Source organism: Monopterus albus, unplaced genomic scaffold, assembly GCF_001952655.1.
Source record: "Monopterus albus unplaced genomic scaffold, M_albus_1.0 scaffold12.1, whole genome shotgun sequence".
NCBI classification, from domain to species: domain Eukaryota; kingdom Metazoa; phylum Chordata; class Actinopteri; order Synbranchiformes; family Synbranchidae; genus Monopterus; species Monopterus albus.
In genome coordinates this window covers 6,257,055-6,269,862 of record NW_018127892.1, presented here as the reverse complement: position 1 = coordinate 6,269,862, position 12,808 = coordinate 6,257,055, and the positions used below count along the sequence as shown (strand labels likewise).

The following is a 12,808-nucleotide window of genomic DNA, read 5'->3' as shown; positions in this document are numbered from 1 at the left end:
TGCAAGAATAAGAGATTTAATCAAGAATGCATGAAGGAAACACTCTGTTTTAAATTTTCTGTGTATTACTTGTCTGGTGAAGAAGAGAATTACTTATGTAGAGATACTGCTTGCAGCCAATGATGCATGAAATTTTTTGTATAAGATGATGTTATGGGGTAGGACTGGATAAGTCTGCCTTCTTCCTACTCCATTCAAGCAAGTACTAGGTATAAGCAAATTAATATTGGATTAGCATTTGTGGATATGTGTGAAATTATGTGTGGTGACATGTCGACTATCTTTACATGCTTGAAAGAATCAAATCAAATCAAATCAAATCAAATGAATTGACTGTTTTATGCGAGGACTGGCAGCACTGTCTATAAAAAACAAGCTAATGCTTATTCAGATTTGAAATGACTGCAGACACACCTGTCTTTTGATTTATGATAACCAAAGTTCAAATATGCTTTTCATCTACAAATAATACATAGATAACATTTTCTAAAGTCAAATAAATACATGTCAAAGTGATTATAAAACAATTAGTAAACCCTAGGCAAAATAATTATTAACTGAAAATAAATGTTACATTTGGCTAAAAGATTGTTTTACATGAAATGGTGTGAAATTGTGTGCTGCCAGAGTTGCTAGAGTGCAGACAGAGTCTAACACTCACACTTGCTTGAGAGACGGCAGCTCTTGAAACACTCCTGGATCCATGGTCGATATAATGTTGCCAGAGAGGTTCCTAGCAGTACACAAATTAGACATAAACAGGTTCACTTAACAGCTTCCTCCACAATACACAAAGGCCAAAATGTTTATGGAATCAATTGATCTGTCTCTTACAGTTTAGTGAGATTGCTCAGCCCCTGGAACGTGTCTGCTGTCAGGCAGCCAATGCGGTTGTCAGACAAGTCTCTAAAAGCATAAGAGGTCAAAGGAATGTGTTGGTTATTTTCAAATTCAGAGGACTTGTCTCAGCCACTCAGGCATAGATTGTGATAGCTTGACTCTTTTCACTGTCCATCAAACACTACATGTCCATCATACATGTAAAACTGTACAGGGCCTAATTCCTGATCTTGTTCCTAATAAAATTATAAAGAGTTTTTTTTTTGCTTCTAGTACTGTATCTTCACTGTATATTCTATTGCAGTTTGCTTTGTTGTCCAAAGCTTAGAAAGTAAAAAATCTAAATAAGCATTCCAACAGCCACTTTCCCTTATCATGTCTCCATGGGACCCCAGGGAAAGTTTATCACCACTGGGGTTAAAGCAGGGCCCCTGTTCTGCTGTCCACCTCTGAGTGTGATGTATAGCCACAGCCAGAGAGGGATCTGCTCTGATGCACCTCTGACACTACCCAGCAGAGAGCTGTCCAGAGCATGTGTTTATCTCCCCCTGTTTGTTTTGAAAAGCCCCAGACCTTGCAGGGAAAACACAAGTAGGGGGAGGAGGGAAGGGGAGTCACACTGCGCAGCACAGGCGACCAACTATGACCCACGTCAGCAAACAGAGCTTGGTGTCCAAAAAAACAATGAAGGAGCAGCAAATGACCCTCCTGTCACATCCACTGACTTGTGTGGAGGCTCCACATGGCCCTAAGGTTTAGCAGGGCACCAGAGATGACAACGCAGGGCCTCCACAAGGGTCAGCAGAAAGAGGCCTTTATGGTCACTGTAACACCAGGAGCTTAACAGAATTCATGGCATCTGCCAAAACCTTATACACTTAAGATAAATGTGAGGGGATATGTGGGTTTCTCACAACTAGTACAACTCTTGTCTGTTTGGTGAAACATTAGGAACCATCATCTACCTCACTCCAACCAACTGAATAAAAAATGTCCTTGTCTGTGTTTATGTGTTTTGTTATTATATTTGCTGCTCTAAACCTGAATGGAATATAAGTCAAGTTAATGTCTACTTACAGTTTCCGAAGCTCAGACAGGCCTTGGAAGGCTCCGGGCATGATGGTGCTAATTAAATTGTTCTTAAGGTCCCTGGGGAGAGCAAAAATATTAGGTGAATGAGAGAATGCATGCTGGGCTGATGCAGGCACTTTTTCAAGGAACAGTTCTGGATTTTAGGAAATAAACTTGACAGATAAGAACATCAATATTACTCTCATGACTGTGCAGTAAATACTTAGATGAAGCTAGCAGTCTGTTACCTTAGCATAAAGCCTGGAATTAGGGTGAAGCAGCTAGCCTGGCTATAACTCCGCTAAAAGCTCACTAATTAAGATGATATATGTTATTTATTTAATCTATACAAAACCCACAGTACAAAGATGTCTTCAAGAGGAGGATTCTTTAAATGAAAATAAGTGAGAGTTCAGATGCATTCCCTAAACTGGGCCCCTCCAGCAGGACATGACAGGGTATTTCTGCACACATATTGGAAATCTTATCCCATCAGCCACCTGGGTTTGAGGCTAGCAAGACATAAATACCTGACCTAATAAAATATTGGTGGAATCTAAAACCACTAGCAAGGGGTTCTGTCACTTGTTTCACAATGACTCTTCCCACCATAAACCTGGCCATGCAAACCATAAATATAAACTCCTTTAATTGCCTTTGAGAATTTAATTTCATATTATGTGCTGCACTTTTCTACACCTTTCCCACACCCACACCCATGTGTTAAACTATTTAGCCAGATGTCCCCTCTCCATCAAGCTAACCTGCATTAGATTTTGAATCCTAGAAGTTTCTTATTGGCCAGGCAGGAATAATGAGATCAGAGCAGCTCAGGCTATTGGCAGGACATGGCCAGTGTCACCTGGAATGTGATCAATGGTCCTACAGCATGAGGAATGCCTGCTCCCATTGGACTGATCACATAGGAACATTTCCTTACAGGAGCTCACAAGCATCAATGTAGTGCCTGCATTTTTGTCTACTTCACTGTGGAAGGCAAGACCTTAATCATAAGGATAATCACCTTTATTTGGCCAAGCATGTTACACACACAAGGAATTTGTTTCCAGTACGGAACCAAGGCAGCCATCTGTGGAGCCAACACCGATGGCTCTGACCATCGGGGACAACTTGGGGGTTAAGTGTCTTGCCCAAGGACTGAAGGCACTGTGATTTGAACCTCCAACCTTCCAGTCGGGAAATGACCGCTCTACCCACTGAACCACAGTCACGCCAAGAGATGTTCTTGTCTTATTTTTCACAGAGATTATCTGTCATCGACGTTTTGACCACACTTCCCCACACCATATACAACCACAGGCATCTCTTAACCATTATCTTTCCTAGAGCTTCCAAGAGATAAGCTAGGCAGGGAAATAGTTTTAAAAGAGAGCTTCCAGTAAAAAAAATTTAAAAATTAGAATAGGTGATGTGTTATGGTTGCAATAGAGTCAGAGGTTTTGTTGTTGGTCCAAGCTCTCACCAAGCCATCGTTCATACCTGGATTATAGACAGGAGACATGTTATAATGATGGAGCAAAAGTTATTTGGCCTGGGACCAAAAGGCTGAGGTCTGTTGTGTTTGCCTCAGAGCAAGCCTTGGACCGATCAGCCCAGCTCTTTGAGTGCGTGCCAGATTGTCAGACAGAACAATTTGCAGTAGCTTCTCAGCATTTTAAAAAAGGTGGAGATGTTTCCACCTCTGTGGTTCTGTCAAAGAAGACAACCTAAAAAATCTCATAATACAGGTTTAGCTTTGCATCAGATCAAATCATAGATTGTGTGTATGTGAGGGAAAGAACCAGAGTTCTGTATGTGTGGCCTTGTGGGTTTGTCAGTATGTATATGGGAATGTGTGTGTCCCGCTCTGAATGTATATGTGTTTCTGCGTGGCAGTAGCTGTATAGGATTTGTTGACCAAGGCAGGGGGAGAACAATACTGCTGTTTCCAGGCTGTGTGTCCCGGGGCTCATTAGTACAACGATGAAAGACAAGGCCCTGCCCACTATTTCCTCTCTCTGATGACTGTGTCTCCCTCCCTTTTCTGTCCCTTTCACTAGCATTTTGCTGTGCAATATTTACCTAATAGTCACAAATATACAGTATTAAGATGATACTACAAGTAAAGCAGAGCCCATGTAACTCCTGATTAGGTTACTGAATAGAAATACAGACCTCATGTCTTCTGACTGCCTCAGAGATTAAAGATTAAAACATGTTTCTTGTAATGGAATAAAGATATCCTATACTCAAATGCTGCTCATTCCCTTTTAAAGTAACATGGCACAGTAGATCATCATGCATTGCATTTTATCACAAACAGTAAGAAAGAAGTACTTCCCTGGAATCTCTCAATACTGACTCACACTATATATTGAAATATTAAAGCTACAGAATGTTACTTTGTTCAAATATTTTAGTTGCAGAAATATGCTCCAAAACTAGCACGGAGAGGTGCTGTCGAAGGCTCCTGTGACCCAGACTCAATGAACAGCACTGGCAGCAGTGCAAAGATATTAGCTTCTAAAAGGTTTTGAGCAAGACTGACCTCTCTAACCAGTCAAAGATTTTCAGTTATTTCTGTTTGATCAGTAAATAGTTGTTGCATTCTCATTTATTATACTTTCATAGTGACAAATATCTGAAGGTCTCCTTCAAGATTTCGAGTGGGGACACAAAACTTTTAATAGAACTATTTAGAGATGTTTGTGCTGGCGTGCCATCTTCTGCTGTACTCAAGTCTTTCTTGGAAAAGAGCTCAGAGTCTTAGTGAAATTACCTTCTTAAATTGTATAAAATAATATATCTAAAAAGAAAAATGATCTTACATTTACTCGGTAAAAGACACAATGACTGATATCATACAGACAATGTCATAACTTACACAAACACACATATGCATGTAAATGCATATAGATGCAAAAATGTTGATTTTGTTTTACAATGAGTTACATACTTTGCAACAGACAACACACACTCACACATTCTGAGACAGGGTTTTATGCCAGTGAGTCGCACTGAGAGCCACTGGTGGTATGGAGTACAAGTGCCTTACTCCAGAGGTGAACCATTTGCCTAGTAAGTAACAATACACCTCCAAACATCTGCATTACCTACCTGGTTTTAAAAGGTGCAGTGTTGTGTGTGCTTTGGCCTGAACAATCCGATACTTCTGATATAGTCTCTTATCACTAAACCGGGGAATGTGGAGGAGCTCACCACAGCCAACAGGACTTGAAACCCCAGCCAAGCACTTAGCCCTACTGTAGCCCAAATGTCAGCTCTTATTCACCACCATAATCTGGGCTAAATCTCAGCTGTAGCCCTTCACCACTCGCCCACACGCTCAGATTTATTTCTAACTTTATCTCAAACCAAGAGTACAAACTGCGGCTCCAGCAGCCCTCACACTCAGGTGATGACTTGTCTGTGTGCCCTCTGGAGTAGACTGCGACCTCCCTGACAACAGCTTCACAGCTCGGTGGCCTTGACACACACAGGATAATAGAAAAGACAAGAAGCCTCATGCTTGCTAAGCATGAAAATATCACTGTGGAAAAGGTTAGAAACTGCAATTTGTAGTTATTTCTTTTTCATTGTCTTCTTCAGAAGCAGCATGTAGCTTTTGAAAAGGTTTTATGATTGGTGATGACATCTTGTATTATGACTATGGTCTTTCTCTTTAATTATGCTTTGTAACCTTGGGGGTGCAGTGCTTTATCCCCTTCACCACATGTGGCCTGTGTGATTGGGTTGTGGCAGACTCAAGCTCACTTCCAGCCCAAAATGGGCCATTGTCTGCTGCCACTGGGCCTAACACCAGCGGCTGCCATTAAGAATGTCCTTTTTTCTCCTTGAACTCCTCCTGATCAATGGGGCTGGTGCTCTGCCATTCTGAAGAGTCATTTCTCTGTGGGTATAAGGGATGAGCACCTGGGCCTCATGCAGGCTGGAGAGGACATGGCCTGTAAAAGCGCCCCAGACACTGAGTGCTCCATTATCAGGAGCACAGCGGCAGCGACTGGAGAGCTGCACTAACATTGTTTAGGTCCTGGCCCCGGAGGGAGCTGGGAAAATGACTGAAGCCAGGGAATGGCCACTCATTATCACCAGACTGGAATCAAGAATTTCCTGTTCCTGGAATTTTTTAAATGGAAAGACACGACATTACAGAGCCAGTTTTTACACTGGAATTATATTTCTTTCTTGAAGCAGACCATTATAAGCAACTGCCTGGAGAAAGAAACAAACACACAGGTTTAAGCTTGGCAAAGAAGCAAAGGAGGTTAACTGGCATTTTGGTTCCTGACAGAGGTCAGTGGAGACCATTTTTGTGCCGCGTGTCATTTCCTGTCTGGTTGGTGACTCTAGCAGAGGCCCGTGCTCGTTTATTTTTACAATTTCCTTTTTCTTCATTTTTTTTACTAGCTAGCTTTCCCCTGATGGGAGGGGCAGGTGGGTCAGGGGATTCAGTACCGGCCTTGCAGACCCCACCTCCCTACTCCTCAATGCACTTGCTCACAATGGGGGCTCTGTAACACAGGCCCCAAACGTACTCCTGCCTTCCCCCCAAAACAGGAAACCAGGACCTGCCAAGCTCTTGTTTTTCTACTAATTTCCTGCTTTGCAGCCCCTTCCCCAGATTATTTTCTTAATTTTTTGTCAGGTTCCTTTTGGATTGGATATGGGCTAGATATCAGCTTTTTGTCTTTGTTCATCTGGAAACCAATTGCTTTGGTGCAGCTATGAAGCTATGGGAGTAAATGTAGACTATTATATTCATAAAACTGCTGTCATATGGATTACCACTGGACACACACTTAAGATATATCTTTTTAACCCTCAGCAATTACCACCTAATTATCCACTGTGATTACAGCACAAGGGTTCAACAAATAAGGCCCTCAACTTTGCTCATGACTGGCAGTAGCATAAACTGTGGATCCAACTGCACAGCCATTAGTGGGATGTACAGAAATAGCAACATACACTTTTATTTGAAGTGCAAAATTTCCTGAGCTGATTATATGTTTCTATAGTCTGCAGTAAAAGAAGCCGGAGATTATTCTGCCAAGAAAAATTCTGGAACCACGAACTGTTATTGACTTCATTTTGGGGTTTTAGAGCGGCTGAGAGAAGGGGACGATGTCCGCCTTGGAAAGTCTCTTGATTTCATGAGATCTACCAGCATGCGCAGCAGTCAGAAACAATGAACGTCAGTGTATGGTTTAATGGGACATACAGGAGATTTTTATGGCTGCTTTTCAGATTTATGATCATGTAAAGCTAGAATTTCTCAGGGCCACTAATGATAGTATTCTGAGAAGAGAACAGGCTATGAAATACAGCTCTTCTCAGTTTTGTGTGTAATGATCTTTATATTATTTATGAATTACTATAACTCCTTACACTAACTTTCTTTTTGTATCAAAATGATTCATTTGAGCTAAAAAGACCCAAAAGTCCCAATTTTCTAAAACAGACTGAGCTCAGTGCTCAAAGAATATACAACTAGGAAGAAAACAGGAACAAACGCCTTTCATTCAAATTATCAATGAAAAAACAGACTTATCTCCATGTGTGAATTTTCAGCCAGTAGGTGGACTACAGCTTATTGAGACTGGGAAAGGGCAGGAACAGCAACAGACCCAGTGAGCTGAGAGAGGGGGGAAGCAAAAAATAAAGCAGAGAAGAAACACAAACGGAAGTGGGGGGAAGAAAGTCCAGAGAGTGCTCAAGTTCCTCTACAGGAAAATGCCATTGAAACCATATCAAGTTTGCTGAATAAGTGTGTGAGAGAATTACTGGCATATAAAGCATACGATTTGGTAATGGGCTTATGAGGGGGCTCACTCACTGTTTCAATAAACCCCCAAAGCCATGACTGAGCTAGGCTTGCAATACAAACACACCCCGTTCCTTCAGTTTATCTGAAAGACACATCTGGAGTCTATCAACTCCAGCAGCAGCCCCCTTTCTGTTTCCACTCTCCAGCACGCTTAACCCCTTCATCACCCGCTCCACCCCTTAATGTCATGCACTCTCATTAGATGATCGTTGCCTAACTGGGGGCCAATCAATGGCGTGTGCAGGAAAACATTCTAACCCAAATGTTCATTTTTCTGTGAGGGAAAATGAGACTGAATGGTATAATCTGAACTTTGTCTTACCCAGACTGGTCTAGACAAAAGGGCTCCATGCCATGTCCGCACATTCTCCACTGTTTTTACATGCTATAGTGTTGTCCTCCTCTGCTTTGTTCCCACTCATCAAGGTAAATTGCTTAGCCTATGTGGAAATAATGATAATTTTCCGCTAAGAAAAACAAACTCAGACTTATATAAGACAAACTGCAGGAGTGTGCTTTCCATCTCTCCCTCACTCTCCCTCTTTCCTCCCTCACTCCCCAGTCACCATACCATCTTTAGCCATCTTGGCTCCACTTCCCCTGACTCAGATGGTAAAGTTGTTTAAGTTGGACTGCTTCCCCAGCTGCTCAGAATGGCAGAGGCCATTTCAAGGTCGGTTCCAGGGAGGCAAAGACTGAGTGGCCCATCTCTCCTTGAGTGGAAGTGAGAGGGTAAAAAGTAATGAACTGGCCTTGCTTTATGAACTATAATGTGATAATGGTGACTATAATGCATTTTTTAAAACATATCTGCACATTTTCATGACCTGTGTGACTTAATGGTTGCATGTTTCTGTGGAAACTTCCTTTTGTTTTTGTTTTGTTTTTTTGCTCTATAAGCATAAGTTACAAGCAACTCCTTATTTTCTGCTCTTGAAATAAAGCTGTTATAAGTCAACAGGACATTTTTATATTCTTGCATGATATTGTGCAACCTCTGTAACGCAACAAAATAAAAGTACAGTCATGCCAAGTAGATTCATATTGGAGGGATCATCTCAGACTCTTGTTGAAAAAGTCTGTCATACTGCCAGCACCTTAACCTCCTAACCAGTCCTAACCACAAGGCTTCCAAACCTGTCCACTGCAAGCACCCTGCTGTTCCATCATCCATCATCATCACTGGCCTCTGCTCTCCCTCTCTGCTCCCTGCTCCCTCTGAACAGACCTGGTAATGAGGGCCTCTTGTGCCCTGCCTGCCTGTCCTGTGTCCCATGGTGCAGAGGGGCCCGGTTGGACAAGAGCCAGAGTGTCTCTGCCCTCTTTGCTCATTATTCTCATTACTTTGCCTCAGATCATTGTGGAACATGCTGCTGGGAGCTGTCCACAACTTCTAAAGGTCCCAACTTGTTAGTGGAGCTTCTAGCTCCCTTCAAAGAGGGTGTGCACAGAGGTGGAGGTAGCTTAATAGGTACTCGGGTACATAATCAAAGGCCTGATGGAGTGTATGAGTGTTACTTACAGTATGTTGCATATAGCAAGCACTGCCACAGAAGCAAGTTTTGATTCTACTGGTATTTCAGCCCAAATGTAGGAAAGAAACAAGATATTCTAAGATCCAAATGTAGATGTTGGATGGCAAACCTATTTAAAAGAGCTACAAAAACACAGTAGTCAAGTAAGAGGGCAAAAACAAACACGGCGAAATTGCTCCTTTGCACTTGGGTGGTTTGGCAGGTTATGAAGGCAATAGTGGCTTTGAGGAGGTTTGTCCCAATGAAAGGGCTAACTGTGTAGATTGCTGCACTGTCTGGTCCAGGCCTGGAGGAGGGTGGCCTGCCCTCAAGCCGTATTCTCCCACTAACAACAGCAGATTGGGCTGCATTCAGCTCTGAATAGATGTCTGGTTTGAGCGTGTGGGTGAGTGTGCATTTACTGGGAGAGTTACCAGACCCATTTGAAATGACTGGACAAGAAATGAGGGTACCCATACTAGGAAACACACTCATGAGTATGCACTGAAGTCACAACAGAGATGGACCATGAGTGAGATTGTGTGTGTATATGTGTGTGCAGTCAGGGGTGCAGGCTGTTTATCATTGCCACACAGGGGAAAAGATGCAGTGTAATTCCCTGATGTGTGTTTACTCAGCCCTAGTGGGCTGGCCTTTGCTTACACCACTGACCACACAATATGAGTAACTGTTCACTACTCCTCCAAATGACACACACATGTAGACAACATACTGGAAACAATGAAAAGACCTGACGAGTGATGGCAAAACAAAACTGAAATCTTACAGTTTGAAGCAAACAGAGACTAAAACACACATCCGAACCTTTGCCAAATTCATCCCTTTACACTCTTCCATCGCTGCAACGGTGGATTTTAGTGTGGCGTTTTTCACATCAGACGCCAGTTTTCCCATGAGTTCAGATGTAATTATAAGCTGCGCAGGGCTCAATTAAAGGTTGAAGACGTCAGAGTGAGTGAGCAGACCTCCACCACTGTGTGTCAGAGAGCCAGCAGAGGTTGAGGGAGAGTAGTGAAATGAGGCCTACATGATTTATGTTATGTCCTCTCCTTACACCAGACGCCCACATTTCCCTCTGTGGAGCATAACTATATGTGTGTGTGTTTGTTGCTTCTTCTGTGTTTTTCTCCCGGGTCTAATGAGTCAGCCTGGGAAGCCACACCCTGTTGCCCCCTGCTTGTTTTATCAGTGCTCCAGGTAAAAGGACCAGTTAGTGGGTAAGCTCAGGTTCCCTGACCCACTGACCCTACAGCACTGCAGGGAGTCTCGTACAAAAACAAGCAACATCAGTTCATTTTACATCAAACGCTTCAAGCTACTTTTCTACTCTGACTTACTATCAGTTGCTCTCCCAAGCCTCTAATATTATTCACAGGATCTCATTACAGTTTTATCAGTGTCCTCAGTGCACCATAGTTGGGATGAAAATTAGGCACTTGGACTTGAAACTATAAATGGTGTTCACATACTAGGCTTAAAAACAGCCAGTTCAGCAAATTTGGCTTTTGTTCTCAATGGCCTTGCCTGGTGTGAGCTCTAGTAGGTAGGTACTAACAAGCTAAAAACTGCAGCAAATTACCATATTTAGTTTTTCTTTCAACATTTTTGAGAAGCTCTTCATGGGTGGCAGCTCTGAGTTGCATGTGGAACTAATATTCCTTCTAAATACCCACCCGCCCACCAAGTAAAAAGTATGACTTTACTCAGAGGCTCTGTAAAACAGCACACCTTGCATTTATGTCTGGTTGAAAACATACACTTCACGTCAGCATATCCAGGCAGCCAGTAGCTTGTTTCCAGCCATGACTGTGATGATTATCAAGTTTACCTAAAGACATACTGTATCACACATACTGTGTCTGTCAGCTGTCTGGTCTTTCTGTTATTATTTGAATCTATCGAGTTAAATGCTGCTAACCTACTGTAGTCTCTGAGCAGACTCCCATGTTTCAGCTCACCTGATCTTCTAACAAGACCATCCATAAACTACACATAATGTACTTTGAGCTAAATGTTACATCAAAAAGCTACTGTAACAAGTTCACAAGGACAATGGTTGATGCAAAAACATAGCTAACATGTTTAGTGTGTTAACATTTGTACATTAGCACTAACCAAGACATTAGGATTCATCATTTGGGGACCATGAATGTCTGTACAATTTCATGGCAATCTCTCCAATACTTGTTGAGATATTTTGCTGTGAACCAAGGTGGTGGACCGACACAGACAGACCGACAGAGCCAAGCAGTTAGCACAGCTAAATAAAAGCTACTCTGAGAGGCAGCGGTTCCCACTATAGCTCCTTTTCTGTTTGTCACTAGAAGTGCTTTACAGAAAAAACTCCCAAGATATTATCTTGTCCATCCCCTGTCTCACACCCCGTTAAGAACGATCACAATGAGTCTAAAGAGAGCCAGACTGTCAGTGAGTGACTCTGCCAACGTACACCTCCTCCAAGAGATATCCCTTATCTTGTCCTGTAGAGTGGGCCTTACCAGATAATGAAAGACTCAAGTGTAATTATGTGAACTTTTCAACATAACTCTGTAATAGCCAGTCTGAGTGTATCGTCCTCCCTGCTGGACAGAAGCCCATGGCTGGATAGAAGAGCACAGAACAGCTCAGGTTTCTCTGATTCCCCACTGGTATTTCTCTATAAAGGCCTTGAGGCAAGCTAAGATAACAGCTCACACATGGCTGTATCACATAACTCTAATGTAAATACAGTAATAAATATGATATTGTAGCATCTGAAAAAATAATCAAGGATGACAGCAAAGAGGATACTCACAGCTTCTCCAAAGCATAAAGTCCAAAGAAGGATCCATTTCTCAGAACTCGGATTTTGTTGTGGCTTAGTATCCTGTAAAAAAAAAAAAAAAAAAGGCAGAGTATTGTTAAGAATATTCCACCTAGGCTGAATGGAAACATATTCTTATCATGCTAAACTCAAATGTCTAACCACTGTGTTTAACCAAACACACAGTGAAGGGTCACAAGAAAAGGATAAGAGCCAAAGTGTAATGTTCACATGGTTCTGGAGTCACAGGAGAGACTATCCAGACCAGAGACATTAGCCAAAGATGTTTCCAATTAATGTTAAAGAGGTAAGAGAGCATCAAGATTAGCAGGGAAGCTGCAATCTTGATAATCATTTTGCAAAGACTTTTACATCAAAAGGATGTCATTCCACATCAAATGAATAGCAGTACTAAAGGATTCTTATCAGGCCAGAGGGCAGAGGGCTTCAGGACACACTGGGATTATGGAAAAATATATTTACAGAATCTGTCTCCTCTGAGGGACATGGTCAAAGTCAGTTAGAATAGACGTTTATATAAATTTTGCTCCTCCATACAAACAGTATTGGACAATAAAATGAGTGAAAAAAATTGTCTATAAATTCTTATAGTGCACAGACATTGAAGGAAGTCTGTATAGTGCATAACCTTGGCACAGGATACTGCATAGTGCATCATTAAAGCACAGTGCAGACTTTTTCAATATCCAT

At 42.0% G+C, this 12,808-nt stretch overlaps 1 protein-coding gene across 1 annotated transcript in view; it reads right to left on the bottom strand.

Annotated features, from left to right (window-relative positions):
• adgra2 (adhesion G protein-coupled receptor A2) overlaps positions 1–12,808 on the bottom strand; it is a 37,250-nt gene that overhangs the window by 8,580 nt on the left and 15,862 nt on the right. The window contains 4 exon segments of the mRNA XM_020590581.1: positions 662–733; positions 835–906; positions 1,918–1,989; positions 12,089–12,160. Coding sequence (XP_020446237.1) covers positions 662–733; positions 835–906; positions 1,918–1,989; positions 12,089–12,160 — 288 coding nt within the window.